This window comes from Mustela lutreola, chromosome 8, assembly GCF_030435805.1.
Source record: "Mustela lutreola isolate mMusLut2 chromosome 8, mMusLut2.pri, whole genome shotgun sequence".
NCBI lineage: Eukaryota > Metazoa > Chordata > Mammalia > Carnivora > Mustelidae > Mustela > Mustela lutreola.
This window is the reverse complement of record NC_081297.1, coordinates 43,402,769-43,430,263: the sequence shown is the minus strand read 5'-3', so window position 1 is coordinate 43,430,263 and position 27,495 is coordinate 43,402,769. Positions and strand designations below refer to the sequence as shown.

Below are 27,495 nucleotides of genomic sequence, written 5' to 3'. Positions count from 1 at the left end.
AGAATCTTCTTCCCTTCCAACAGCAGAGACTGGTTAAACAAATCTTCATTTCCATAATGTAAGCTGATCTGTCTCCTCCGTTTGTTGGTACTGCTTGTTCAGAGTTCTCCAGACCTACCCATCCAGAACACAGAAAATCCTTGTCAGAATATGCAAAAATAGTCTTCCAGTTTGTGGCTAAACTAAAACACTTCCAGATGACTGCTGTTGAGGCATAATTATCTTAACAAAAGACAGAAGCAAGGTTAAACTTGGGCAGTTCATTCTTAGATTCAGCATTTCCTCAGGACAAAAGCTCAGGCCACTTAAATAGTTCCTGTAAATCAAATCTGCATTCTCACTGATGACTTAAATAATAGATGAGCTATTGAGGAATGCATTTTTGCCAAGGAGACTAACTGTTCACCAACTTCGTTCAGATCATTTTGTAAATATCTCGTGTTCACCCTCTTCTAAATCCCACCTTCTTTTCCTTCTGGATGTGAGCCAAAAAGTAGTTAGCTAAACCACAAGGAATCCTTAAGGTTCAAGTTATTGTTTCAAAGTCCACAAACGTTTGCCAAATAAAGCCACGACTGGAAACTGATTTGCATTGATGAGAGAAAGAGAATTATAGATGTTTAGAATGCCCCAAGAACAGATGGCTGATTTTCTAAATCCTATTTCCTAATGTTTACAATTTGTTACACACTCTATACATAAGAGTGTTTTCAGTTTCAGTAATGCCTCAGTTTGCCTGGCAGGAACAGAATGCTTATGAAAAGAATGAATTAATTGGGTAAAATGTATGGGTGATAGTTTTAGTCTTAGTTCTAAAAATTCATTAATTTTGTTTACTTTCTGAGTCTAACTATAGGAACTCTTTAGTAAGATGTCAGGATAACACAATGATAAAGACATTTAGAGTCAGAGAAATCTGAGTGGGATTCCTAGCTGCACCATTTACTTCAAGTGTGAACTTGGGCAAGCTATATAGACTCTCTGAGCCTTGGTTTCATCACCCATAAAATGGGGGTGATTATAATAACTTCAAAGGATTGTTTTGAGTACAAATGAAAGTCTTGGAATTTTCTTTATTTTATAGGCAAGAAGCTCTTCTGGCTGCCATTAGTGAAAAAGATGCCAACATAGCCCTTTTGGAGCTTTCCTCCTCTAAGAAAAAGACCCAAGAGGACGTGGCTGCACTGAAGCGGGAGAAGGATCGTCTGGTGCAGCAGCTCAAGCAGCAGGTAATAACGAAATACCAGGGAGAGCCCATGCTAGAGGGGCAGTAAGACCAGCTCTCACACCATTCTCTACCTTTGTCTTTGCCAGCTTATTAGACATCTGATCTTTGTATCTAGCTAGGTTTTGTTTTTTGGTTTTTGTTTTTCAAGGAGGAGAGGGACAGACAGGACAGACAGAATCCTAAGCACACCCACACAGAGGCCTTTGCGGGGCTTCTTGCTCTTGAAAGACCCGCGGATCCCCTTACCCAAGAATCCAACACTGCCACTGGATGCAATCAGCAAGAGGTTCTTTATTGTTACGCAGGCGCCTGCGGGTGGTCAGCAGCTCCTGCTAGCTGAGCACACCCGGCTGGGGTGGTGCCGGGTTTTTATAGACAGGTACAAACAAGTTTTGGGTGGGGCGCAACTGATTGGTTGACAGTTAGAACTTTTGAAAAAGGCATACGTGGAGTTTGCTGATTGGCTCTAAGGACCCACGCGCGCGCGGGAAGAGAGAGGCGGGAAGGGGGAACAAGCTGATTGGTTCTGAGGGCCCGCGCGCGGGAGGAGAGAGGCGGGAAAGGGGAACAAGAAGGGGGAAGGTAGAAATGCCATCATGGCGTCTCTATTATTTCTATAAGCCAAGCGGTTACAGAAGGGCAAAAGAGCGATTAATAAGCAATTAATAACCTAATTAATAACCTGGTCTATACCTAAGCCAGCGGTTTACAGAAAAGCAAACAAGCGGTTAGTTATCCTATCTATCTTCTAGGGGAGGAGTCTTTCACTCTCACAACCGTGAGATCATGACCTGAGCCAAAATCAGGGGTCAGTCGCTTAACTGACTGAGCCACCCCAGGCATGCCTCTAGTTAGTTTCCATAAGCAGAGACTTTAATCTTCTTGACATATCTCTGGCTATATCTTGGAATTAGAGAGTGTTCTAGGTAAGCACTAGTTTAGAAGATGTTACAGGTCGGCTATGAGAGGGCTTTTTAACTTAGCTGGATGAAATTAGCAAAGTTCTGCCTACTTAAAATGAAAAAGGCTTATTAATTTTTTTACATGCACCCAAACTCCTACTAAAGAAGGCACTAAGTATAGGGTTTTTTGTTTGTTTGTTTTGTTTTGTTTTTAAAGATTTTATTTATTTATTTGACAGACAGAGATCACAGGTAGGCAGAGAGGCAGGCAGAGAGAGAGGAGGAAGCAGGCTCCCCGCTGAGCAGAGAGCCCAATGAGGGGCTCGATCCCACAACCCTGAGATCATGACCCAAGCCCGAAGGCAGAGGCTTTAACCCACTGAGCCACCAGGCACCCCTACTAAGTGTAGTTTTAATTTAAAAATTTCTAGCTACTCAGAGCTGAGTAAGCTTTGAAGATAAGAGTAAAGTTTTCTTTTTCCATTTTTTTTTCCAGCCTAATCTTTCCCTGAATTTCATGCTTAATGTTTATGTAAGACCTATGAAAATAAAAGCTAAACATTTCCCCTTTGTTAATAGTCTGACAACAGTATAAATGTACTTAATGGACACTTAAAGATGGTTAAAGTGATAAATTTGGTGTTATGTATACCTTATTACAAATTTAAAACTTGGGGGAAAAGATCTTTGAGAGTGAAGAGAAAGTAGAATTTTAAAATCTAAGCCTCTTTCTTTATGTTAATGCACCTCACTGGTCATTCCTTCACTATTTGCAGTGTCCACAAGTCCTGCCTTCTAGTATCATCTCCTTCATTCTTGGTCACGTTTTCTGTGCATTGTGTCTGCCTAGATTTGCTTTTCTACCTGAGGTAATAAGACTGGGAAAGAATTTTTCAAGTGAAGGAATTTCTTCTTTCCTATGCTGGGGGATCAGTCATCAATTGATAGCATTTTTAACATAATATTTAATGTTCAAATGAATAAAAATCAATACTTACACAATAAAGATATTTCTGTTTGTAGACCAGTACTTAAAACTGCTTTGAAATAGATTTTATATTTATTTATGGGACCAGCTTTGCTGAGAAAATACCAAAAGATGTCCCTTTTCTATAGGATAGATCAATAACCAGCAAAAAAATAACCCATTGCTCATTTATAAGCAGAGAATCTTTTCCAGTGTCCTAAAATACTTTGTCATAAGAAGAAGACATCATGCAGTATTTGGATACCTGTTAAGTAAAACAGGAAGAATGTGCTTAATATTAAAGACATCTGTCCAGTAGTTCAAAACTGAAATTTGGCTTATGAAAACTGATAATATGAGCCAAATAGTGGTTGCAGTGGCCTAAGAGGGTGGGGAAGGTGGGGAGGTGTTGGTCAAAGAGTACGAAGTTTCAGTTATGCAAGATGAGTAAGTTCTAGGGATCTAATACACATCATGGTGACTGTAGTTAATAATAACCTATGGAATATTTGAAATTTGCTAAGAGTAGATTCTAAGGGTTCTTAAGAAAGGTAACTTGAAGTAATAGAAATGTCAATTAGCTTTATTGTGATGGTGATTTTATGATGTATACATGTATTAAAACACATTGTACCTTAAATACATACATATATATAAATATATACAGTTTATATTTGTCAGTTATACTTTTAGGGGTGAGTGCTGATAAATGAAAAAGGAGGGTATTGTTGAGGAAAGGCGTTCACTTAGTTTGTGAGTGAGTTAACTATCAGTTCCCCTAAGTAGTTAGGTCTAACTGTATAGACATAAGATTTAAGTAGTTCTTGGTCCCTCTACTTTCAGACACTAAAACAGAATAAAATGTCTAGCAGACTAGAGTACTGTATCTTATTCTTAGTGGCTTTTGATTACTTCATTCTTAAGGCTACATGTTTTCAATAGGATATTCATTAATCCATGAACTTGCAATCTTAAAAAAAGAGCATCTTAATGTCTTTCCATCTCACTATATGCCCTGAATATTCTGTAGTGATGTGATCTATGTAAGAAAAAAGATAAATGTAGTTTTGGGGAGTCCTTCCTAACTGTTTTTCTGTCTGCTTTCCATGTAAAGTTTCACATTCCTGCCCTCTCAGAGTGTCTAGGATTCTGTGAGCAAGAAGGAACTGGTCTTGCCAAAGATATTTGATTCTTTAATTTTTCTAAGTGTGTGTACTAACTTTAAGACAAGGGAGAGGCCTTTTGGAAAGAGGATACGGCATCAATATTGTTTTAATTTAAAGCTTCTAGTCCTTGAATTGCTGGAATGTGCCTCAATCTAAAGGCCATTTCCTAACAAGGAAGCAGTCAGCATTGACCAGGCTTTCCAGTAAGTGGAACTGCCACTGGCTGATGGGCTCTTGATATTTGTGTGCAGTTCCTATTGTCAGAAAGGGATTTACAGATTTGGGGGTCACCCTCTGAGATGGGCCCAATTTGCATACCCATCCCAGGGTAACTTCTCTCTTTGATTCATTCATGGCAAAGCAGCACTTGGAGAGGCTGCATCAGAGGAAGGGGCCAGAGCCAATGTAAGAAAGTAAAAAATAAAGGTTGTCTAACAAACTCCAGATGTGCTGTGGTGGGTGCCAACCAGTATGTTCGGATTTTAAGTCATGAAGAAGCCCCTGCTGTGATTGTCAAGCACCCACACTGGATTTAATGTAAACTCACATGGAACCCTGGAAAGCATTAACACAATCTGTTTAGCCACAGCAGCTGTCACAAGATGGCCTTTCTCTCAGCAGTATTTTCTTCTTTTCACCTCAAGAATTTTACAACCTCCCTATTATATTTGCTGTTACTGTGTAGTCTGGCTCTGCCCCTATGTGCTCTATACAGAATGCGTCATGGGCAGATTGGGCTTCTCAAGACAAGCTGCATGGTTTGGTTTGGTTTGGTTCTTTCTCTGTTTTTTTAAAGGTCAGCGATAACAGAAGAGGAAAGGCTACAAACTTACACTGATTTGGTTCAAATCTAGATAATCTCATTTACATCTGTAATTGTAGAATCTTCTGGATTAGGGTGAAATGTCAGACAATATATTCCTTTATTCCAGCATTGTCTAGGCATGAGGGATATAAACAGACAATACTTGCCTTAAAGAAGCTCACAGTATAGTGCTTAAAATATTAGCTATTCCAAACATTTGGCAAAACCATTCTGCAGAAAGTAGCCTTACCATCTTTTCCTGCTGACAGCAGATCATCCCTGCATTAAGTGATTTATTTGCCCGTCCATTTCAGATTCTTTGAGTATCTCCTATGTGTCAAATACTGTATTCATGGAAAATGAATGTCTCTCTTTCTAGTTAACAGCCTGGCAGCTAATCAGACCTAGGTTGTACCTTTAACTTTCTCTTTTACCAGTTAAACAAATTTTTTCTCTGAGGTTCATGTTCCTTGTCTGTAACATTTGGATGACGTTACCTACCTCACAGGGTTGGTGTGGAATTAAAAAGTATAGAAATCCAAAACATTTAGGCTCCCACTTCTGTTCCCTCTCAGGGATCTCTGTTTCACAGTAAACGCTATGCTATAGGTGATACAGGCTACAATGAGAAAAGGGGAGACATGAGTAATTATGGCTCTCATTCAGTCATCTGTATTAACTATTGAAACTATTGAATTTTCAATATGACTATAGTATTTTTCTTAAGATTTTATTTTTAAGTGATATCTACACCCAGTGTGGGGCTTGAACTCACAGCCCTAAGATCAAGAGTCCCATGCTACCAAACTGAGCCAGCCAGGAACCCCTCATTATGACTGTAGTATTTAGAATTATCCAACCAGTGCATTGTGTGGAAGAACATATTTCTCAGAGCACTTAGGAGAATAAGTGGTACATTTTATCCTTCCTTTATTCTACCTGTTTTTTTTAAAATGATACAACTATAGTATAGCCTTTTTCAAAAATAATTGTAATATGTCTTTCTTTAGTCTTGCATTTTCATCATCAAAGAACATTGTTTAAATGCCCACCTACCTGAAATTGTCAGGACTAGGAACCTTATAACTCCAAGCATGAGTTCTGTCTCACTCACTCTCTAGTTCTGTGACTTTCTGCTTGCCTACATGACTCTTCTATCCCTGACTCATATGACTTTACAGAAATATGTGAAGATAGAATAACTACAAAAATGGCTACCACTTATCATTTGACTATACATACTATGCTGGGCACAGTTGCTTTGTATATATCATATCTAATCCTCACCACAATTCTGTGTATTATTATCTTTATTATGTAGATGAAGCACCTGAGACCCCAAAAGATTAAATTTCTTGGGTAGATTTCACAAGGACTAAGTGGTAGGCCAAGAGCTGGTTCTCTTCTTACTACTACCATCTTATGTGGAAATTCCAGACAATTGGTAATTAGAAATGTTGTATTGGAATTAGAATAATACAAACAATGCAGGGGTACCTGGGTGGCCTGATCAGTTAAGTGTCTGCATTAGGCTCAGGTCATGATTCCCTGGTCCTGGGATTGAGCCCCGAGTCTGGCTTCCTGCTCTCCGGGCCTGCTGCTTCTCCCTCTGCTTATACTCACTCGCACTCTGTCTCTCTGTCAAATAAATAAAAAAAAAAATTTAAGTAAAAAAAATAATACAAACAGTACTATTTCAAGTCTTATGGCACTTCTTTGTTCCCCGGAGACATAGGAAAGGGTATCTGTTTATATTCCAAACCCTTTCTGTCTCTGAAGAACCTGAAACAAAAAACAAATGGTGGATTTGTTCCTGTTCTTCAAATTACTAAAAGAAGTGATATGAACTTCAAGCTACAAAATTACAGTGAAGTATATTAGCTTCTTTTATGTCTTTGGTGATGGCAGTCCTGTATCAGAACTACACATGCTATTGTTTTCTAACAGTGCGCCTTCTCATTCTGCCTTCTTTGAACCATCTGCAGACAATTCCTAAAAGCACCAGCTGGGAGCCAGCCTCCAGAGACTTTGACCATCCCGAGTATATGGAGACTTTTCAACTTCAAAGTGATTATAGAGGAGTGTTTGGTCCCCTGGTCCCCCAACCTGTATACAGATAGTGAAGGGATATTCTAACCTTGTAGCTATCTAGCAAGTAGCCTGTTATCCCGGTCTGGCCTTTACATGGGGTTAAAAAGTTGCCCACCTAAGCTCTGGTCCCCCTGAACCTTTATCACCTATGAACGTGATGTGCATGGATTAAAGAGCAATTACAATCTCCTGAGAGCAGGCAGTCACAGTAATCGTTTCAGGGTCCTACAGGTTTTAAACTCCTGTTCTAAAGAATATGTAGTGGACCACCCATTTGAGATTTAGACTGAATTGATTTAGTTGCTTTTCAGAATGAGTTTCTTTTTAAAAAAAACAAAAATCAGGGCACCTGGGGTGGCTCAGTCAGTTAAGCGCCTGCCTTCAGCTCAGGTCACAATCCCAGGGTCCTGGCATCGAGCCCTGCATTAGGCTCCCTGCTCAACAGGGAGCCTGCTTCTCCTCCCTCTGCCTACTGCTCTGCCTACTCATACGCTCTCTCTCTCTCTCTCTGTGTCAAATAAATAAATAAAATCTTTTTTAAAATTAGAAAATCATTATGCTTTTAAAAAATAATCTGAAATAACCACCTCTAAAATATTAATTTTTCATAATCAGAGGTTACCCTGGAAACTTAGTTCTTTCTTTATTTTTTTTTTTAAAGATTTTATTTATTTATTTGACAGAGAAATCACAAGTAGGCAGAGAGGCAGGCAGAGAGAGAGAGGAGGAAGCAGGCTCCCCGCTGAGCGGAGAGCCCAATGCGGGGCTCGATCCCAGGACCCTGAGATCATGACCTGAGCCGAAGGCAGCAGCTCAACCCACTGAGCCACCCAGGCGCCCCAGAAACTTAGTTCTTGATGATGTTATTCACTGTGAACTTTTCAACTCTTGAGTTCCATAGGCAAATGCTCTACTTTCTGTAATAGGATAATGCTAAATTAGGTTTAAGTAAAATAAGTAGATAAGTCAATTCACTCATAATGAGAAGCCCCAAATTTTGATTAGTTGCTTTTTTTTTTTTTTTTAAATCACTGCTTTTCAGAAGATGTTTTAGGCTTTAATGTTTTCTTTTCAAATATTAATTTCTTATAGTCATAATTTTTTATGAAGATTATTGTCAGCATTTAACCTGTTTCTTTATACCTCTGTATCCCCTTCTTCTGCATGACCTGAACTACTTCTCATTGATGATATGTTAAGAAAACTATCAGGAACTCTCCTCTGTGGTGATACTGACATCAAAAATCAGTTGAGTTTTAAAAAGATCTTTAGAAAGTCAGGATGGCCTCACATTTTTATTATACCCACACACCTTTGGCTATCTGTAATATTGAGCTTTTTTTGTAATATTGTCTTGCTCCTTGTTGGGTGTTTGGAAAATTCTCTCATCATTTTCTAACAACATCCCCTATAACGAAAACAGGTTATTTATAATAGAGTTCCATTTCACAGAAGATAAAATCAAGGCCACTGATCAGCTAATAGCACAGTCAGCTATAGGTATCAAAGAGCAGGGTCACACTTCAGCACAGTTAGCATACACCATCCTGTCAGTGTTCCTAATTGGAACTCTGGGGCTGTAATTCAAGACAGCTGTAGCGTTTCCCCTGCTGTCCAGGAATCTTCCTTGACCCACACCCTTTACTGTTAACAGACCCTTCCAGACGCTCATCTAAATTAATTTAGCATAGATTAATTAATTTAGCACTGTCCACAAATTATTATTTAGTACTTACTATATACCAACCCTCTCCTAGGTGTTGGTGATAAAAGGGTAAGCAAATAAGCATGGCTCTTGGAGACTTCTCTTTATTGCACATTCAATCACTTTACCTAGCTTTTCTAGGTATTTTTGTCACGTAAGAATTTCCAGGTCATCTAGTTTGACGTAGAAGTTGTACTTCTTTTATACTATACAAAAAATTGACCAAAATATTTATTCGTGTTTTGTCAAAAATTTTTCATTGTGAGAACTTTAATTTTAATTTGTCCTTACTTTATATATTCTGAATAAATTAGCAGTTTCTAAAATGCTCAAATAAAAGAATTATAAGTAGATTAAAGATAGTCAAGTTTACTAGCTGAGTGGGCCTAAAGAATCATAAAAATGCACACATCCAGTAAGGTGGATACCAAAAAACTTTGGATAAGTTGCTGTGTATCTGTGCTTCATTTCTCCCAAACAGGATGAGTATTACCTGTTTCCTGTTTCTGTTCAGGAAGTTTGAAGATCATTTAGAACCAAGATCTTCTTGGGGCATCTGGGTGCCTCAGTCAGTTGAGCATCCAACTCTTTATTTTGGCTTGGGTCATGATCTTGGGGTTGTAGGATCTGAGCCCTGTGTCAGGCTCCACACTCAGCAAGGAGTCTGCTTGAGATTTTCTCGCCCTCTGCCTCTCCCTCCACTCGCTTCCTCTCTCTAAATAAATAAATAAATAAATTCTTTAAAAAGGAAAAAAAAAAGACCCAAGAACCAAGATCTCCCAGAAAAGAAGATCTGTATATAGTATATAAGTACTGTGTATAAGTATAGAGCTGTGTGATACATCAGGATCTCCTGGTGTATGTTCTGCAGAAAGCTGTCACATGGGGAAGCTCACGGACTGTCAGGTTCATCTGCACATTTTTCAGATAACCAGAGCCTGGTCCTGGTGTCCTTTTACTGTTCAGTCAGAATGTCGCCTTTCTGTTCACATAGTCTTTGCCAGTTGCCCCACTTCTGTTTCCTTGCAGTTATGCTCCAGTGACCCTGACTGGTACTGGAGGTGACCCTGTACTCTTAAGTGTTACCATTTTCTCTCTTAGTTTTCTGTTGTATTTGTTTTATTTGTTTAACCCCCATAAGACTATTTCCCTAATTTCCCTGATGGAAATGGGTTGCTTCAGTCTTGCTCCAGGTATTTTTAGTAACTACAATATGAAAAATAAATGAAGTGAATTATATTTTGTCTTTTATCAAGTTCTGCCTACTCTCAAGTTTTTTAGTCTCTTGCAAGGAACTATGTATGGCATATATGATACCTTGTATGATACTTTTGTTTATTGCTTAATCAGGTAGAGCTAAGAACTTTGACAGCCTCTGATAAGGTCCAGGAAACTGGCCTCTGCTTTGAGTTGGCACCTACTAAAGGCCAGCTTAGCATACCTTCACTCATCCATAAACCCACATGTATATATATTCTCTTGGGCTTCCTCAACCCTGTTAGGGTGCTGGTGACTGAGAATGACAGTATACAATGTGCCGTCCACATGTCTCATTCAGAAACAACCGGTTCTGTAATATGGATTTGTTCTCTTTTACTTCCTTTATTTTGGATTATTTTACACCGTTGTTTGTGAGCAGAATGCATGTATGCCCTTCTTATTTTGACTTTAGACCCTTTACTCGCATGTTATAGGGCTGACCATTGGCCCACCTTTAAAGAGAAATCCATCGTCTCTCTTTTCCTCATAGCCACGAAGGCTACTATTACAATAGCATGATGTGCTAACTCTGAAATTAGAGTTGAAAAAAGTCACTTATCATAACCATTTAGGCACTTAGAGCTTTCCAAATAAATTATCCTTTGGACTAAAATTTCTCATGCTTATTCATGGTCCAAAGGAGAATAAATTTTTGAAAGTTCAGTAAATTCCTTTTGTTTGGTACTGACGGTTAGGGCGCAATAACATCATTTTTGTTCCAGCCCCAACTTTGGTGCACATGTTTTTTTTTTATCACAGTTTCAATGAAAGAAAGTGCTATTTCAGTATTGATTCTAAGTAAGCCAAGCTCAAATCATTTTATTTTGTTTGAAGTGTCTTTCTCTACCTATCTCATAGTTTTGAGTAAACAATGTAAATCTTTTGTTTTGTATGTAAAAATGTAAGTGGTTCTTAAATTTACTAAGTTTTGGGAAGAACTGGCTCGACTTCATTCTGAAAATTCAAAGTATAGGATAGTTACATTAGAACAAACACAACAACTCACATTTGGTTTTCATATTCATTGCCCCAGGCCCTGACCCACTTACTGGAATAACATTTCTTCTTCTTTTTTTTTTTAAGATTTTATTTATTTGACAGACAAAGATCACAAGTACGCAGAGAAGCAGGCAAAGAGAGAGAGGGGGAAGCAGGCTCCCCGCTGAGCAGAGAGCCGTATGTGGGGCTCGATCCCAGAACCCTGAGATCGTGACCTGAGGCAAAGGCAGATGCTTTAACCCACTGAGCCACCCAGGAGCCCCTGGAATAACATTTAGAACTACCAATTTGGAGCATGATAAATAATTGGATTTTTACTTGCCAGACTTATTGTTGATTCTCTGTAGTATGCATAGGTTTTTTTCTGAACAGAGCTAAAATAGTGTGAGGGCATATGTAATGTAATGTAATGTAATGTAATAATATAACAGTATGAACCCAGTTTAGTGAAGGTCATGACTTTGGATTGTCCTTTATTTTCATAAATGGAAAAAATTTACAAAAAATCCTTTTAACTAGCCAAGAAAATAGACATTTCAGAGGCTGCTTATTCATTTAAGCCTTTTCCTTACAAATGAAATTCTTCATGGAAGTGTGTTGCCAATAAGTTTATTACTTGTTAAGTTCCCCTAAACATGTAAAAGGACCAAGGTAAGCTATCCTTGGGGTGGACACATTAGTGCTTTTCTTTCCTCTCATATAAGAAGCAAGAGGGTACCAGGAACACACCTTCAGGCCTCTAGCTGGAGGTCTCTTTAAATCACTCAGTTCATCAAGTGCAGCTTTTGACCTTCCACATTACAGCTGGTAATGTTGTGGCTGAACTTTCTGCTGCTACTTAACAAGGATCCCCTTGGGTGCCTGAGTTGCTCAGTCGTTAAACATCTGCCTTTGGCTCAGGTCATGATCCCAGAGTCCTGGGATGGAGGCCCGCATCAGACTCCCTGCTTGGCGAGAAGCCTGCTTCTCCCTCGCCTCCTCCTACTCCTTGTGTTTCCTGTGTGTGTGTGTGTGTGTGTGTGTGTGTGTGTGTCTGTCTGTCAAATAAATAAATAAATAATCTTCTCTTGAGGGCCCCATTCATCTCCTCCTCAAAACCTATCTCTACTGTCTATTCAAGGCATATTACATTTTCACTAACACTATCCTCAAAATCTTTCCAGCTGAGCAGCTTCCACCCCACTGCCCAATACCAAAGCCACTCCCACATTTTAAGTTTTTGTCATGGCAGTTACTAAAATTATCTATTACTGCATAAAAATTACCTTAAATTTAGTATCTCAAAACAATAAACATTGGGGGCTCCTGGCTGACTCAGTCAATGGAGCATGTAGCTTTTGATCTCAGAGTTGTAGGTTCAAGCCCCACAATGGGTATAGAGATTACTTAAAAATAAAATCTTTTAAAAAGCACACACACAGACATTTGTTATCTCACATAGTTTCTGGGTGTCAGGAATCTAGGATCAGCTTAGCTGGTTGTTCCAACTCAGGGTCCCTTGAATGCTTGACTAGAGCTACAGGATTCACTTCCAAATTCACTCATATGATGCTTGGCTCTACACCATGAAGGCTTCTTTATAAGGTTATTTAGTACATGACAGTTCACTTCCCCCAAGCATGTGATCCAAGGGAGAAGAAGAGAGCAAAGAAGATGGAAGCCACAATGTCTTTTATAGTGTAATCTCAGAAAAGACATACCGTCACTTCAACCTTATTCTATTGCGCACATACATCAAACCCCTGTGATGCGGGAGGGAACAACCCAGTGGTTTGAATAACTATAGACTGGGGTCAAGTAAAGACTGGCTACCACACGTGAGTGAATAAACAAATTGTGGTATATACATGCAGTGAAATACTGCTTGGCATTAAATAGGAAAGAACTGCAAACACACACATGACAGTGTGGATGAATCTCAAAAACAGAGCAAGCAAAAGAATCCAGACAGAAGAATATTCAGTATTTATATTAAACACTAGAAAAGACTGTTTTAATTTATGACCTCAGAAAGCAGATCAGACAACAAGGCAGAACTGGTTTCATCTTCTTTTCCCTACCTCAGTTCACAAGCAGGGCTCACAGTAGGAAAGGGACAGGTTCTATTCTCATTCCTGTTTTTTCCCCCTCCTTGGTGTCAGGGCCTTTGAATGCTGTAGCAGTCCTCTCACACAGTTCTCTGACCAACACTGACTCCCCGCCCCCCCACCCAGTTCCTCGAGGAAGAGCAATAACCGAAAGACACAAACCTGGCTGCTTTCTGTAATGTCACTTGCCCTGTAGGAAACTTAAGCTTCTTTGCTATGCCTATCAAATAGTGAGAATCTATAAGCCTACAGACTGAGTACTTCTCTGTCCAGCCTATACTTGTCTCCAGTGGTCTTTTTTCCTTCCCAGATAAGCACAAGGCAAATCAACAAGTCTGATGCCTAAGTAGCTACGGAACACAGGAATGAGATAGCCATTTCCTTTCCTTTTACTCTCACCAAGTTTTTAGGATCGAATATACTAGAATTTAGGATTGACTTCTGTTTGTGCCTTCTCACTCAGCTCAGACACAGGGACCCTCACATGCATGAATATATATCCCTATGCCATCAAGTTTCCTGTCCCAGTCCCAGCATCACCCCCACATCAGTCTCAAGAGAAACAGGCACGTGCTGACATGTTGGACTGGTGGAGAGTCATCCCTTTTCTACGATTTCTTAGTAAGCTCTCTTTATAATATGGCTTAGGGGCACCTGAGTGGCTCAGTCGGTTAAGCATCGGCCTTCTGCTCAGGTCATTATCCCAGGGTCCTGGGATCAAGCCCCACATCGGGCTCCCTGCTCGGCGGAGAGTCTGCTTCTCCCTCTCCCTCTGCCCCTGCTTGTGTTCCCTTGCGTACTGTGTGTCTCTCTGTCAACTAAAGATATAAATAAATAAATAAATAAATATTTAATATATATATAATTTATATATAAATATACATGTATATGTATATATTTTTTTTCTTTTTTTTTTTTTAAATTTTTTATTTTTTACAAACATATCCCCAGGGGTACAGGTCTGTGAATCACCAGGTTTACACACTTCACAGCACTCACCAAAGCACATACCCTCCCCAATGTCCATAATCCCACCCCCTTCTCCCAAACCCCCTCCCCCCAGCAACCCTCAGTTTGTTTTGTGAGATTAAGAGTCACTTATGGTTTGTCTCCCTCCCAATCCCATCTTGTTTCATTTATTCTTCTCCTACCCACTTAAGCCCCCATGTTGCATCACCACTTCCTCATATCAGGGAGATCATATGATAGTTGTCTTTCTCTGCTTGACTTATTTCTCTAAGCATGATACGCTCTAGTTCCATCCATGTTGTCGCAAATGGCAAGATTTCATTTCTTTTGATGGCTGCATAGTATTCCATTGTGTATATATACCACATCTTCTTGATCCATTCATCTGTTGATGGACATCTAGGTTCTTTCCATAGTTTGGCTATTGTGGACATTGCTGCTATAAACATTCGGGTGCACGTGCCCCTTTGGATCACTACGTTTGTATCTTTAGGGTAAATACCCAATAGTGCAATTGCTGGGTCATAGGGCAGTTCTATTTTCAAGATTTTGAGGAACCTCCATGCTGTTTTCCAGAGTGGCTGCACCAGCTTGCATTCCCACCAACAGTGTAGGAGGGTTCCCCTTTCTCCGCATCCTCGCCAGCATCTGTCATTTCCTGACTTGTTGATTTTAGCCATTCTGACTGTTGTGAGGTGATATCTCATTGTGGTTTTGATTTGTATTTCCCTGATGCCGAGTGATATGGAGCAAAGCTTTTGCCCAGCAAAGGAAACAGTTAACAAAATCAAAAGACAACTGACAGAATGGGAGAAGATATTTGCAAACGACATATCAGAAAAAGGACTAGTGTCCAGAATCTATAAAGAACTTAGCAAACTCAACACCCAAAGAACAAATAATCCAATCAAGAAATGGGCAGAGGACATGAACAGACATTTCTGCAAAGAAGACATCCAGATGGCCAACAGACACATGAAAAAGTGTATATATAATTTTTTAAAACTTTCTTACATATATATATGTATATGTATATATTATGGCTTGTTTAACTCTTTGTCCCCAGCTTTGGTCCCTAATCGCTAATTCTGGAACCACTGAAAAAAACCATTAATCATAGTATTAACACTAGTTTAAAAGTGACCTCTAAAATTGAAGAGAGAGCAATAAAACTATGTTACATTCTTTAGAAAGAGAACATTAGTAAGGTAAGCTACAAAGAACTCCTGAGTTGTTAATAGCAAGTGTTGAAGTAGATTGAGCCCTACAGAAACTCTTGGTACAAAGTAAAATCTAGCAGTCATCTGTTCATCTCACTTGGCAGTGTAAATTCTTAATAATGGAGAGCATTCCATTTGTCCATCACACATATATAGTGCCATGTATCTTTTGCTTGATGGGGCATACATTCTTCGAGAATACATGTGCAGGCAGTACTGGACAACTCCTCGATGATCGCACTTGACTGTGCCTGCTTTCTCCTTTATTTGCCGTATAACGTGTCCACCGCTCAGCTCTCCGGCGCACATTATCTCCTGAGTGACTGTTATTTTGTGATCACAGGAAGTAAAAACCATCTGTCTAGGTCAAACACGTAATATTCAGAAGTGGCCAGAATAGAAGATTGCAATTCAATCAGTATTTAATGATTCAACAGCCTTATTGACTTGGTCAGATAAAAATGTTAATCTCAGTGGCTCAGACTGTTAAGCAGCTTAGGTCATGATCCCAGAGACCTGGGATCGGGTCCTGTGCCCCACTCTCCACCCCCCACGCCTGGGATCCATGCTCAGGGAGGAACCTGCTTCTCCCTTTCCTTCTGCCCTTTTCCCCAATCATGTGTTTTTTCTCTCTCATTCTGCTCTCTCTCGCAGATAAATAAATAAAATCTTTTTAAAAACATTAATCTCTTTTTAATTATCTTCTCTTCAATTCTAGATTTTTACGTATTAAGTTTTCACTATACATATTTCTTTCTCTAAACCACTACAAACATTAAGATCAACTAGATTTTTCCTGCTGATGGCATCCAGATTTATTTGAAAGGAACTGGATGCAAAGCATTTCCCATTCACTGTCCTCACCTCTGGAATTGCCTCCTACTTCCTCATCTAATCTCTACTTTAATCTTTACTTCAAGACTTATCTTTGTAGTTTGGAATTTCCTAGCCATGAAATCTAGTTTGATTTTTTCTTTTTCTTTTTTTTTCATTAGCAAAGTCATTCTGTGCCTTTTTTCACTCATGCATGCATCCTCCTTTCGGTGGAAGTTGAAATGTGAGAGTGGAGGAAGAAAGAAAAAGAGAAATTATTCACTTGATTGTACTACAGCTGTTAATTTTATTTATTCCAAGCCAAGTTATTCTCGTTGGCATGGCTGTTTCTTCAGATATAGGAATTCCCATTCTGTAATGGTACGGGAAAATAGCACAAAAGTGAGTGTCAAGAGACCTGAGCTCCAGCTCTAACTCTTTTAATAACTAGGAGTATAATCTTAAGCAGTAATAACACCATCAACTAACATGCACAGTTCATAGTTTACAAAGTACTGTTCAGATACTTGATAGCACCTAACCCTGTGCCTGAATGAGCCAGGCAGATAGCGTAGATTAAAGAAGTGAGTGAAGTATGGAAAACAGTAAGACAGACTGGGGCCACATGCTTTTTTTATAAAAGCAGCCAGTTTTACGGGTGCCTGGGTGGCTCAGTCTGTTGGGCAGCTGCCTTCGGCTCAGGTCATGATCCCAGGGTCCTGGGATTGAGCCCCACATCAGGCTCCCTGCTCAGCAGAGAGCCTGCTTTATTTACTCTCTCTCCCTCTGCCTGCCACTCTGCCTATTTGTGCACTCTGTCTGTCAAATAAATAAATCTTTAAAAAAAAAAAAAAACCAGTTTTAATTCCATTTAGGGCCGTGCATGATGTGAGCCTCATGTTATGCAAGGATCCACTTTTTCCTCATAGAATCCACAATTTTACATAAATCTCTTGAGATATAATCAACATATAACATTGTATTAGTTTTAGGTATGCAGCATAATTTGATATATGTATGTACTGTGAAATAATTACCACAATCAGTACCATTAACATCTATCACACTCACGTTTACACATCTTTTTCTTACGTTGAGAATACTGAGATCTATCTGTAACTTCCAAATATACAGTACGGTTTGTTAACTATGGCCACAGTGCTGTACATTACATCCCCAGAACTTATTTATCCTGTAACTAGAAGTTTGTCTTTCTTAACCCTCTTCACCTTTAAATCTCTTGATATCTAAATGTTGGCATCTGGGGCACCTGGGTGGCTCAGTGGGTTAAAGCCTCTGCCTTCGGCTCAGGTCATGATCCCAGGGTCCTGGGATGGAGCCCCACATTGGGCTCTCCGCTCAGCAGGGAGCCTGCTTCCTCCCTCTCTGCCTGCCTCTCTGCCTCCTTGTGATCTCTATCAAATAAATAAATAAAATCTTCAAAAAAAAGAAAAACAAAACAAAATCCTTTAAATGTTGGCATCTAATTTACTTTTTGTTTGTTTTTCATATAAAGCCAGGCCACAAGTTGCCTAACTTACCTCACTGGGTTTTATCTTCCTTATCTATAATATTGGAAGAATAGATAAAAGGAATTTTGAAGTCTAAAGTTCTTTATTTTTCGATGTTTTAACCACTTAATGTATTTTCTTATAGCTATATTATCTGCTAATTGCTGACATTAGGAATATTTTTAGAAAAACAATTATAAGGCATAAGAAAACACATATATATATAAAGATTATTTAAATGCCTGTCTATAGAAATTTGCTTATTTTATTAAAGTATTGCATTTTGAAGTAAAAAAAAAAAATTCTGGTTACTTAGTATCCCTTGAAAACCTTTTTTATATTTTGCAAAAAAAATAGATCATCTTTTGATTTTTGTTTGTTTGGAGTTAAGTGAAGTCCAGAGGTTGGAAGATGTGGGGAAGTCTGGATTCCTCTCAGTCTCCTTTCATCCATCTGTTCCATCTTCTTTGTCATCAATTCCAGATGTAGGAAAATTCTTCACAAAAATTTGATAAGACTTTCTTCCCTTCTTTTCTAGCATCAAATCTAACTTGCCCTTCCTATTGTCAGGCTGCTGCCTTTTATAATGCAACAGGGAATTTATAAATCTTCTGAGTTTCCTGATCCCTCTTGAATTGTCTCAGTGCAGATAAATCAGCCTAGGTTTCCTGCCCCTATGCATGTATCCCTCCTATTCCTGCTTCTTCTGTGTCTTGTCAGGTGCCATGATCTATAACTGTGTTTCTTGTGCTTATTGACCTTGGTCTGAGGAACTCATTAAGCATAAGTAAAACTAGAAAGATTGGTTTGAGGGTGTTTCCCCTCTCCTCCACTAAACTTTTCTTGATAGGAATCAGTCAGACCAGTATATTCCACAGAGTATATTCCTACTGCCTTTTTGTCTCTTTTGAACTAACGTGGATACTTATTAATAAGTCAAGAACAGCAAGAGTGATATTAGATAAACTCCAACATTTGCTTTCACAGAGTGTCCTTTACACGAGCAGTTTACATAACCAAATTAAATCATGTGTACTACTACATGGCTCTCTAGAAAACAATACTCATGCCATTATTCATCTCACAGATAATAATATCTAACATTTATTGAGCTAAGCCTTGTTTTGAGTGCTTCATGTGAATTAGTTAATCTTTACAACAGCCCTGTATAGTAATCCTCATTTTACTGCGGTGAAACTGGGAGAGGGAAGTTAAATAATTTGCCCCAGGTCACATGGCTAGTCAGTGACTGGGCTAGGAATCCTAACAGCTCCTATCATTCCAGTGCCGGCACTACTAATCACTACACCAAAAGGTGTTGCCATCACTCTGCTTTTGGTTAGAGATTTCAGTGGTCTTCAACCATTATTAATGATCCCATAATTCCGTCTTGTGATAAATAGTACTTTCATAATCTCTTATTTGTTTGGTTGTTTATTTTCTAATATAATTACCATGCAGTGTTAACCTTAGTTTCAGGTATACAGTATAGTGATGCAACAATTCTATTCATTTCTCAGTGCTCATCATGATAAGTATACTCTTAATTTATTTCACTTATTTCATCTGTCCCTCGCCATCTCCTTCCTCCTGGCAACCACCAGTTTGTTTTCTGTATCTAAGAGTCTATTATATTTTTGTTCATTTGTTTTGTTTCCTAAATTTCAAATATGAGTGAAATCATAAGATGTCTGTCTTTCTCTGATTGACTTACTTCACTTAGCGTTATACCTGCAGGATCCATCCATATTGTTGCAAATGGCAAGATTTCATTCTTCTTTTACGGCCGAGTTGTATTCCATTATATATAAATGCATACACACCACAACTTCTTTTTTGTTTTGTTTTGTTTTGTTTTGTTTTGTTTTTTTAAAGATTTTTATTTATTTATTTGTCAGAGAGCGAGCGAGCGAGAGCGAGCACAGGCAGACAGAGTGGAAGGCAGAGTCAGAGGGAGAAGCAGGCTCCCTGCGGAGCAAGGAGCCCGATGTGGGACTCGATCCCAGGACGCTGCGATCATGACCTGAGCCGAAGGCAGCTGTCCAACCAACTGAGCCACCCAGGCGTCCCAACACCACAACTTCTTTATCCATTCATCAGTCACTGGACACTTGGGCTCTTCCCAGAATTTGACTATTGTAAATAATGCTGCAGTAAACCTAGGAGAGCATATACCCGTTCGATTTAGTATTTTTGTATTCCTTGGGTAAATACCCCATAATGCGATTACTGGATGATACAGTAATTCTATTTTTACTTTTTGAGGAACCTCCGTACTATTTTCCATGGTAGGTGAACCAGTTTGCATTCCCACCAACAGTGCACTGCTGCTTCCAGTCGGCGACAAGAGAAGAATTTGGCAAAACAAGTCAGCTGCAAAAGACTGGGAGCAGGGGACAACAGTCGAAAAGGACTGCTGCCACAAGCAACTCCACAGTCTCACTTTTATTAGATAGAAAACAATAGCCAACAGAAGGACTGATGAAGGTCAAACGTTAATCCCGTCTTGCAGAGAAGCAAGAAGGAGGATAAAGTTTATAGTTAACCAAGCACATTCAAAGGACTCTTCTAACTAACAACGAGCACTTCTGGGAAGAGAAAGGAGCGATAACGAAAAAGGGAAGCAATAAAGGGAAGCCGGTGGTTTTCGTTCCACCCTGAGCTGACCAGGTGTTCCCGGGTGCTGGGCTTCCCTGAAGCAGGCAGCATTCCGCCCTGGGCGAGCCGGGCATCCCCAGCTGCCCAGCTTCACGGTAGTACATCGTCCTTCTCCCCAAAGACCTGTTGTCAGTATCAGTATTTTTTTAAGGCCATGTCTAAACGTGCTTGGCAACTAGTAAAATCCTCCAGGGGTTACAGTTTAAGTAACAAATTGTTCCAAGGGGCAGCAGCAGTGCATAAATGTTCCTTTTTCTCCATATCCTTGCCAACACATGTTGTTTCTTGTGTTGTTGATTTTAGTCATTCTGACAAGTGTGAGGTTATACCTCATTGTGATTTTGATTTGCATTTAACTGATGATGAGTGACGATGAGCATCTTTTCATGTATCTATTGACTATCTATCTGTATGTATTCCCTGAAGAAATGTCCATTCATGCCTTTTGCCCATATTAAATCTATTTTGAATTTATTTTACGTATGAGAAAGTGGTCCTGTTTCATTCTTTTGCATGTAACTCTCCAGTTTTCCCAACATCATTTGTTGAAGAGATTTTTTTCCCATTGTGTATTCTTTCCTGTTTTGTCAAAGACTAATTGACCATATTAGGTTTATGTCTGGACTCTCTATTCTATTCTATTGATCTGTGCATCTGTTTTTGTGCCAGTACCATACTGTTTTGTTTACTGTAGCTTTGTAGTATATTTTGATCTCCGGGATTGTGATATCTCCAGGTTTGTGTTTTGTTTATTTTTTTTTTCCAAGACTGTTCTGGCTTTCAGGGTCTTAGATGATTCCATACCAATTTTAGGATTATGTGTTCTAGTTCTGCGAAAGATACTGTTGGCATTTTGATAGGGATTACATTCAATCTGTAGCTTGCTTTGGATAATACAGACATTTTAACAACATTTGTTCTTCCAGTCCATGATCATGGAATAGCTTTCCATTTGTTTGTGTCATTTTTAGTTTCTTTCATCAGTGTTTTATAGTTTTCAGAGTATATGTCTTTCACCCCTTGGTTAAGTTTATTCCTAGGTATTTTATTATTTTTGGAGTAATTGAAATAGGATCGTTTTCTTAATTTCTCTTTCTGCTACTTTGTATTAGTGTATAGAAATGCAACAGATTTCTATCTTTTGATTTTGTATCTTGTGACTTTACTGAATTCCTTTATCAGTTCTAGTAGTTTTCTGTTCGAATCTTTAGGGTTTTCTATAGGTAGTATCATATCATCGCAAATAATGAGTTTTACTTCTTTCTTAGCAATTTGGATGCCTTTTATTTTTTTCTTTTCTGATTGCTGTGGCTAGGATTTCCAGTACTATGTTAAATAAAAGCGGTAAGAGTAGACATCCTTGTCTTTTTTCTGACCATAGCGAGAAGCTCTGTTTTTCACCATGGACTATGTTAGCTGTGGGTTTTTCCTGTATGGCCTTTATGATGTTGAACTGTGTTCCCCTCTGAAGCTACTTTGTTGAGGGTTTTTCTCATGAATGGGTGTTGTACTTTGTCAAATGCTTTTTCTGCCTCTATTAAAATGATCATATGGTTTTTATTCTTTCTCTTATTGATGTGATGTATCATATTGATTGATTTGCAAATATCAAACCACCTTGCATCCCAGGAATAAATCTCACTGATTTATTTATAATGTATCATTGGATTTGTTTTGCTAATATTTTGTTGAGAATTTTTACATCTATATTCATCAGAGATAGAGATATTGGCCTATAGTTCTCTCTCTCTTTTTTTTTTCTTTTTTGGTAGTGTCTTTATCTGGCTTGGGGTTCAGGGTAGTGCTGGCCTCACAGAATAAATACAAAAGCTTTCCTTCTCTAGTATTTTTTGAATAGCTTGGGGAGAATAGGCAGTAACTCTTCTTTAAATGTTTAGTAGAATTCACCTGTGGAGCCGTCTGATCCTGGACTTTTGTTTGTTTGAGTAACCATCTCTTACTTTAAATTATACTGAAAATACATAAATTATCATAAAAGACTGCTCTCAATCCTGAAAAATTATTTAGAATCTCTTTTTAAAGATTTATTTGCTGATTTTAGAGGGAATGAGAGATTGCAGTGGATGGGGAAGGTGGCAGTCCCAAGTAGGCTCCATGTTTAGCACAGAGCCTCACTTGGGGCTCAATCCCATGAACTTGAGATCACAATCAGAGCTGAAATCAAGAGTATATTGCTCAACTGACTGTGACACCCAGGCACCATTTATTCAGAATCATGACAGGTCAGGACTCTTCCTCATCTTATATCAAAAGATGTCTCATTTCAGGGTAATCTTAGAAATTGTTGGCTGGATTAATGAAAGTTAGAAGTCAGAGAGTTCTGATTAAAAAAATATCTGAAATCAGATAGGGTGATTTATAAGCAGCCAAGTTTGAAAACCTATATGCTAGTAACCCTAAATTACCATCACAAATAATTCTGGTATGAAAATGCTAATATATATATATTTATATGGAAATCTGACACCAAGATATGACATGGCATTTATTAAGATAGCTTTTGGACACCAGAATTCTTTAGTTTTAAGAATCAGTAAATTTGCAGGTCACCTGGGTGGCTCAGTCAGTTAAGCTTTGGTTCAGGCCATGATCTCCCAAAGTCCTGAGATTGAGTCCCCCATCGGGCTCCCTGCTCAATGGGAAGATTGCTTCTCCCACTCCCTTGGCCTGTCTCCCATCCCCAACCCTAATTGTGTGCTCCCTTGCTTGCTCTCTCTCTGAAATAAATAAGTAAACCTTTAAGAAAAAAAGAATCAGTAGATTTGCATTCTCAGGAAAAGTTCATAGAGATGAGAGATTGAAACTCTGTTATTTAGAAGGCTTCCCCAAATTAATGACTGTTAAAGAATGAGCATTGATTATACCTGAGCTCATGGTTTTTCCCCCCTCATATTCCAGATGTTTTATAAAACATAAGAATTTAATTAACTAAATTGTTGAGATTTAGTACAAGAACAGTATTGTGATTATTGGTTTTCAAGGTAGACAGTGCCTAAAATAAAGTTTATGGTCTTAACCATCATGTTCCTGAATAAGGCATTCTGAACTGGATATGAGGTTTTCCCTGGACTTGTGTAAAATTGCAGCCTACTAATGGCCAATTCTAAAATTATGGGTTCTCCGAAAACAGTTTAGGACATGCACTTTCTAGGCCTCCCTAGCTTTAAACAAGCTGATTCATCAGAAATACACAAAGAGCTTGAATTGCTGTTTAAATATCTATATGTTCTCTCTAAAAGTATTCCCAAATTGCATACCTGAAATGAATACCAAGCTGTCTATTAAGACTCACAGTGAACATACTTAGGAGCCTGGCTGATTCTTCATTGGCTTTTAGTTACTGGCCTGAATCCAGTGAAAGAATATAGTTGTATCGTATCCCTGTAGTCTCTGTTTAACATTTGCTAATATCAGTCATTGTTAAATGGAAGATTCTTAAAATCAAATTGTCTTTTGTAATGGTTTTCCCATGACTGCCTCTCTATTTGCCTTATTATTTAGGGAAAAAAAAATAGCCAAGCAGAATTATTATGGCACAGGAAACCAATTTTCAGTGGTGGTTCTACTTCAGCTGATTGCCATCATTGACTCTATTTGTATTTAGATGTGGAAACAGTGGTCACAGTAATATTTCCTAATCCTGATTATTGTCTTGAATGGTAATGATATTACTGACTACCACCTTGCAGCAGTTCCGGTGGCTGCAAAGTGAAATAAATGTTTCTTTTAATGTACAGTAGGAAAGATAGCTAAATTATATCTTTTAATCTGAGATTGAGATGGGTTTCTCACCTTTATGTCAGCTGATGAGAGCACTCATAACTTAACATCTTTTCATTACCATAATTTTGTAATTATAGAAAAGATAAAACATGAGCTATAATCGAAGGAAATGACTTTCCATCAAAGATCATTTCCTCTGTTGCTTAAAGCTTCTTGTAGTACAACCTTTTGAAAAAGTCTTTTTTATTGAAATACAACTTACACATAGAAAAGTCACATCATAAGTATACATATCAGTGAATTGTCACCAAAGAACTTATTGGTGTAACCAACATGCACATCATTAGTTACCAACACCCCAAAAAGTAGCCCTTGTGCTCCCTTTCAGGCACTGTACTTCCCAGGCTTGGGAGATTAACTGCTCTCCTGACTTCTAACAATGTTGGTTAGTTTTACCTTAAAATCAAGAATTTAAATTTAAGATACTATGTGAGTGAAGCTACTGGGGATAGGGAGGCCCAGAGACAGAGACCAGTAGAGCAAGTGCTTGCCCAGAGAGCAGAGCTATGAGCCACACAGGCTCGGTCACGGGCCTTGAAATATAATGGAATTTGTTCTGCTCGATTTCAGCTTACTTAAGACTGATGACCCCTTCATTACTTCCAGTTTTTCTCTTTTGGAATAGAAATGTCTATCCTGTCTATACCTGTCCCAGAATTATAGTTTAGAAACTGATAATTTGTTTCCTAGTTTCACATGTCAACAAATGCAGAGGAGTTTTCCCAGGATGGATCATACCCAGAATATTCTTGACCCAATTTTGATGGTGAGATTTGAGACTTTTTGAGCTGACAGTATTTAGATGAGATTTTAAATTTAGAGTTGATGCTTTCATAGGTTAAGACATTGGGGGATGTTGGGTTAGAGTGAATGTATCTTGCATATGAGAAAGATACAAATTTCGGGGGCTAGAGAACATGCTACAGTGGTGCTTTCTAGAAGTGGATGTCCATGTCCAAATCTCTAGAATCTGTAAATGACCATAAGTTCCAAATAATTTCCAAATAATTGGAAAAGCAGTCTTGGCAGATGGAATTAAGTTAAAGATCTCAAGATGAGATCTTTCTGGATTATCTGGGTTGATCCCAAATTCAATAACAAGCCCTTATAAGACCCAGAAGAGAAGACAACTCAGAAGAGAAGGCAGTATGAAGGCAGAGGCAGATGGAATGATGTGGCCATGAGCCAAGGAATGCCAATAGCCACCAGAAGCTGAAAGAGATGAGGGAGAATTCTCCCCTAGAGCCTTCTGAGGGAGTATGCCCTATGAATTTTGGATTTCTTGCCTCTAGAACCATGTATAAATATATTCATGTTGTTTTAAGTAATTTGTTACAGTATCTTTAGGAAACTGATACATGGGTGTAGATGATACAGCTTCTTGAGTCCTTCATACTAACCATTTCATTCTCCTATATCTTCAGGGTTCCATAATATATAAATAAAAGTGGTTATAAAAATATATAACTTCTTATACTTCTGAATTTTGTTTGTCTCAAGTTTACTCTGGGATGTGGGGTAAGAATTCGGTTTAACCTTTTATTTTGTGCCAAGTATTTCTAAGTGTAGGAATATGAAGACAAATGGGACAAATTTGTTTTCTTTGAATGTGTTAGGTTTGCTCTTTATTTGAAAGAGAAATATAGATCATTTCTATGTAATGATTAGCATTCTTAGATATAGATATATGCATTCTCTCAACAAGCAATGTTGCCTGGAGGCAGCTGAGTCAAATAATGTTTTCTGAGAAAGGAGAATCCTAAAAGAGTAATAAGAGGTAGCTTCATGGGGCACCTGGGTGGCTCAGTGGTTAAGCATCTGCCTTTAGCTCAGGTCATGATCCCAGGGTCCTGAGGTCAAGCCCCAGATCATGCTACCTGCTCAGAGGGAAGCCTCTCACTTCCCCTGCTTGTGTTCCCTCTACTGCTGTGTTTCTCTCTGTCAAATAATTAAATAAAATCTTAAAAAATAAAAAAAGGTAGCTTCATGAAAAATACTGGTAAAGAATCCTTTTTAGGTGGAGGCATCAACATGAACATGAAGGAAAAAAAAGCATGAAGAAAGCATCATGAGATCAGAGTATATACTGCTCATAGGAATGACATGAGACTCTAGAGCTAGAAAAGAATGATATCCTAGAAACCCTTGCATTCACAATGCTGATGTTAGTTTGGAATTGATTGTATAGGTAATGCCAAGCTGTGGAGAGGTTTTTAATCTCACTGATATTTTCAGAGTGTTATTTTAGGTAAATCACTCTGGCAGTTAATAGGAGTTTGAGGGGGCCTGGAGTGATAAAAGTATGGTAAGGTGAAAGACGGGAAGATGAAGAGTCTCTTCCAATTATCTAGATATGAAAATGATGAAGCTGAAAATACAGGGCAGAATCAAGAAGATTCTGGTAAGATGGCACTGAAGGAAGTACCAGGAATCCCCACCAAAACAGTTGTCCTGGCAGAATCTGTCCAATGTAACATTTTTGGAACTCTGGAATCTGTTGAAGGCTTGCAGTTTCCAGGGGGAAGACTTGGTTTGTAAATTACGGTTAATTACAGTCAATTTCAGCTCTTAGCAAACTAACAGCTACCCATCCTCCACTACCAGCCATGTGGCAGGCAGCTGTGTATGTGTTCCTGCAGCAGGTTGCACACAGCTTCCAAGAGGCAGAATTGGCAAAAAGGGCCCATCCTGCAAATTCTGGAGATCTGTGCTCTGATCACTGATTGCTGCTTCTGATCACAGAGGTGCAAAGAGGCAGGTAGCCCTTGTTGTTGTTCCTCCCTTTCTTCCCCCACCCCATTATTGTAAGGCCCTCCTCCTCTGGCTGAAATGACTTCCAGGGGACTTAAAAGGCTAGCCCCATCTCCCGCCTTTCATTCTTTGCATTTTCCACTATTGGGAACCAAACTTTAAAGACCAGGACATTCAAAAATAATTGAATATTCAGGGAAAATTAGAAAATGACCATGCTTGCTCAGGGAAAAGCTCAGAAAAGACCTTAAGTTTATACCTCAGGCTGAGCTTCAGCAGACAGAGAACCTACATCAATCAGTTTAATTAAATGAATTAAATTTAAAAAATTTTTTAAAATTTCAAAATCCTAGGGAAGAAGGAGAATTTATTTCCAGAGTTACCACATTAGCAAATTCAGATGGCCAGTATTCAACAAAAAAACCCACAAGACATACTAAGAAATAGGTAAAAGTTTGTGCTATTCAAAGGAAAAAATAAATCAACAGAAACTGTCCCAGAAAAAAACTTACTGGCAAATATATTAAATAACAACATTAAAACAACAGCCTTAAAGATG

At 38.6% G+C, this 27,495-nt stretch overlaps 1 protein-coding gene across 14 annotated transcripts in view; it reads left to right on the top strand.

Annotated features, from left to right (window-relative positions):
* The window catches only part of ERC1 (ELKS/RAB6-interacting/CAST family member 1), a 558,216-nt gene that overhangs the window by 412,262 nt on the left and 118,459 nt on the right, over positions 1-27,495 (top strand). For 12 of the 14 annotated variants that reach the window (XM_059184416.1, XM_059184418.1, XM_059184417.1 and 9 more), the window contains one exon: positions 1,085-1,229. In XM_059184416.1, the coding sequence (XP_059040399.1) occupies positions 1,085-1,229 (145 nt within the window). Of the gene's footprint in view, positions 1-1,084; positions 1,230-27,495 lie in introns of those variants that run through there. The other 2 variants (XR_009356580.1, XM_059184423.1) reach the window with 2 other exon arrangements.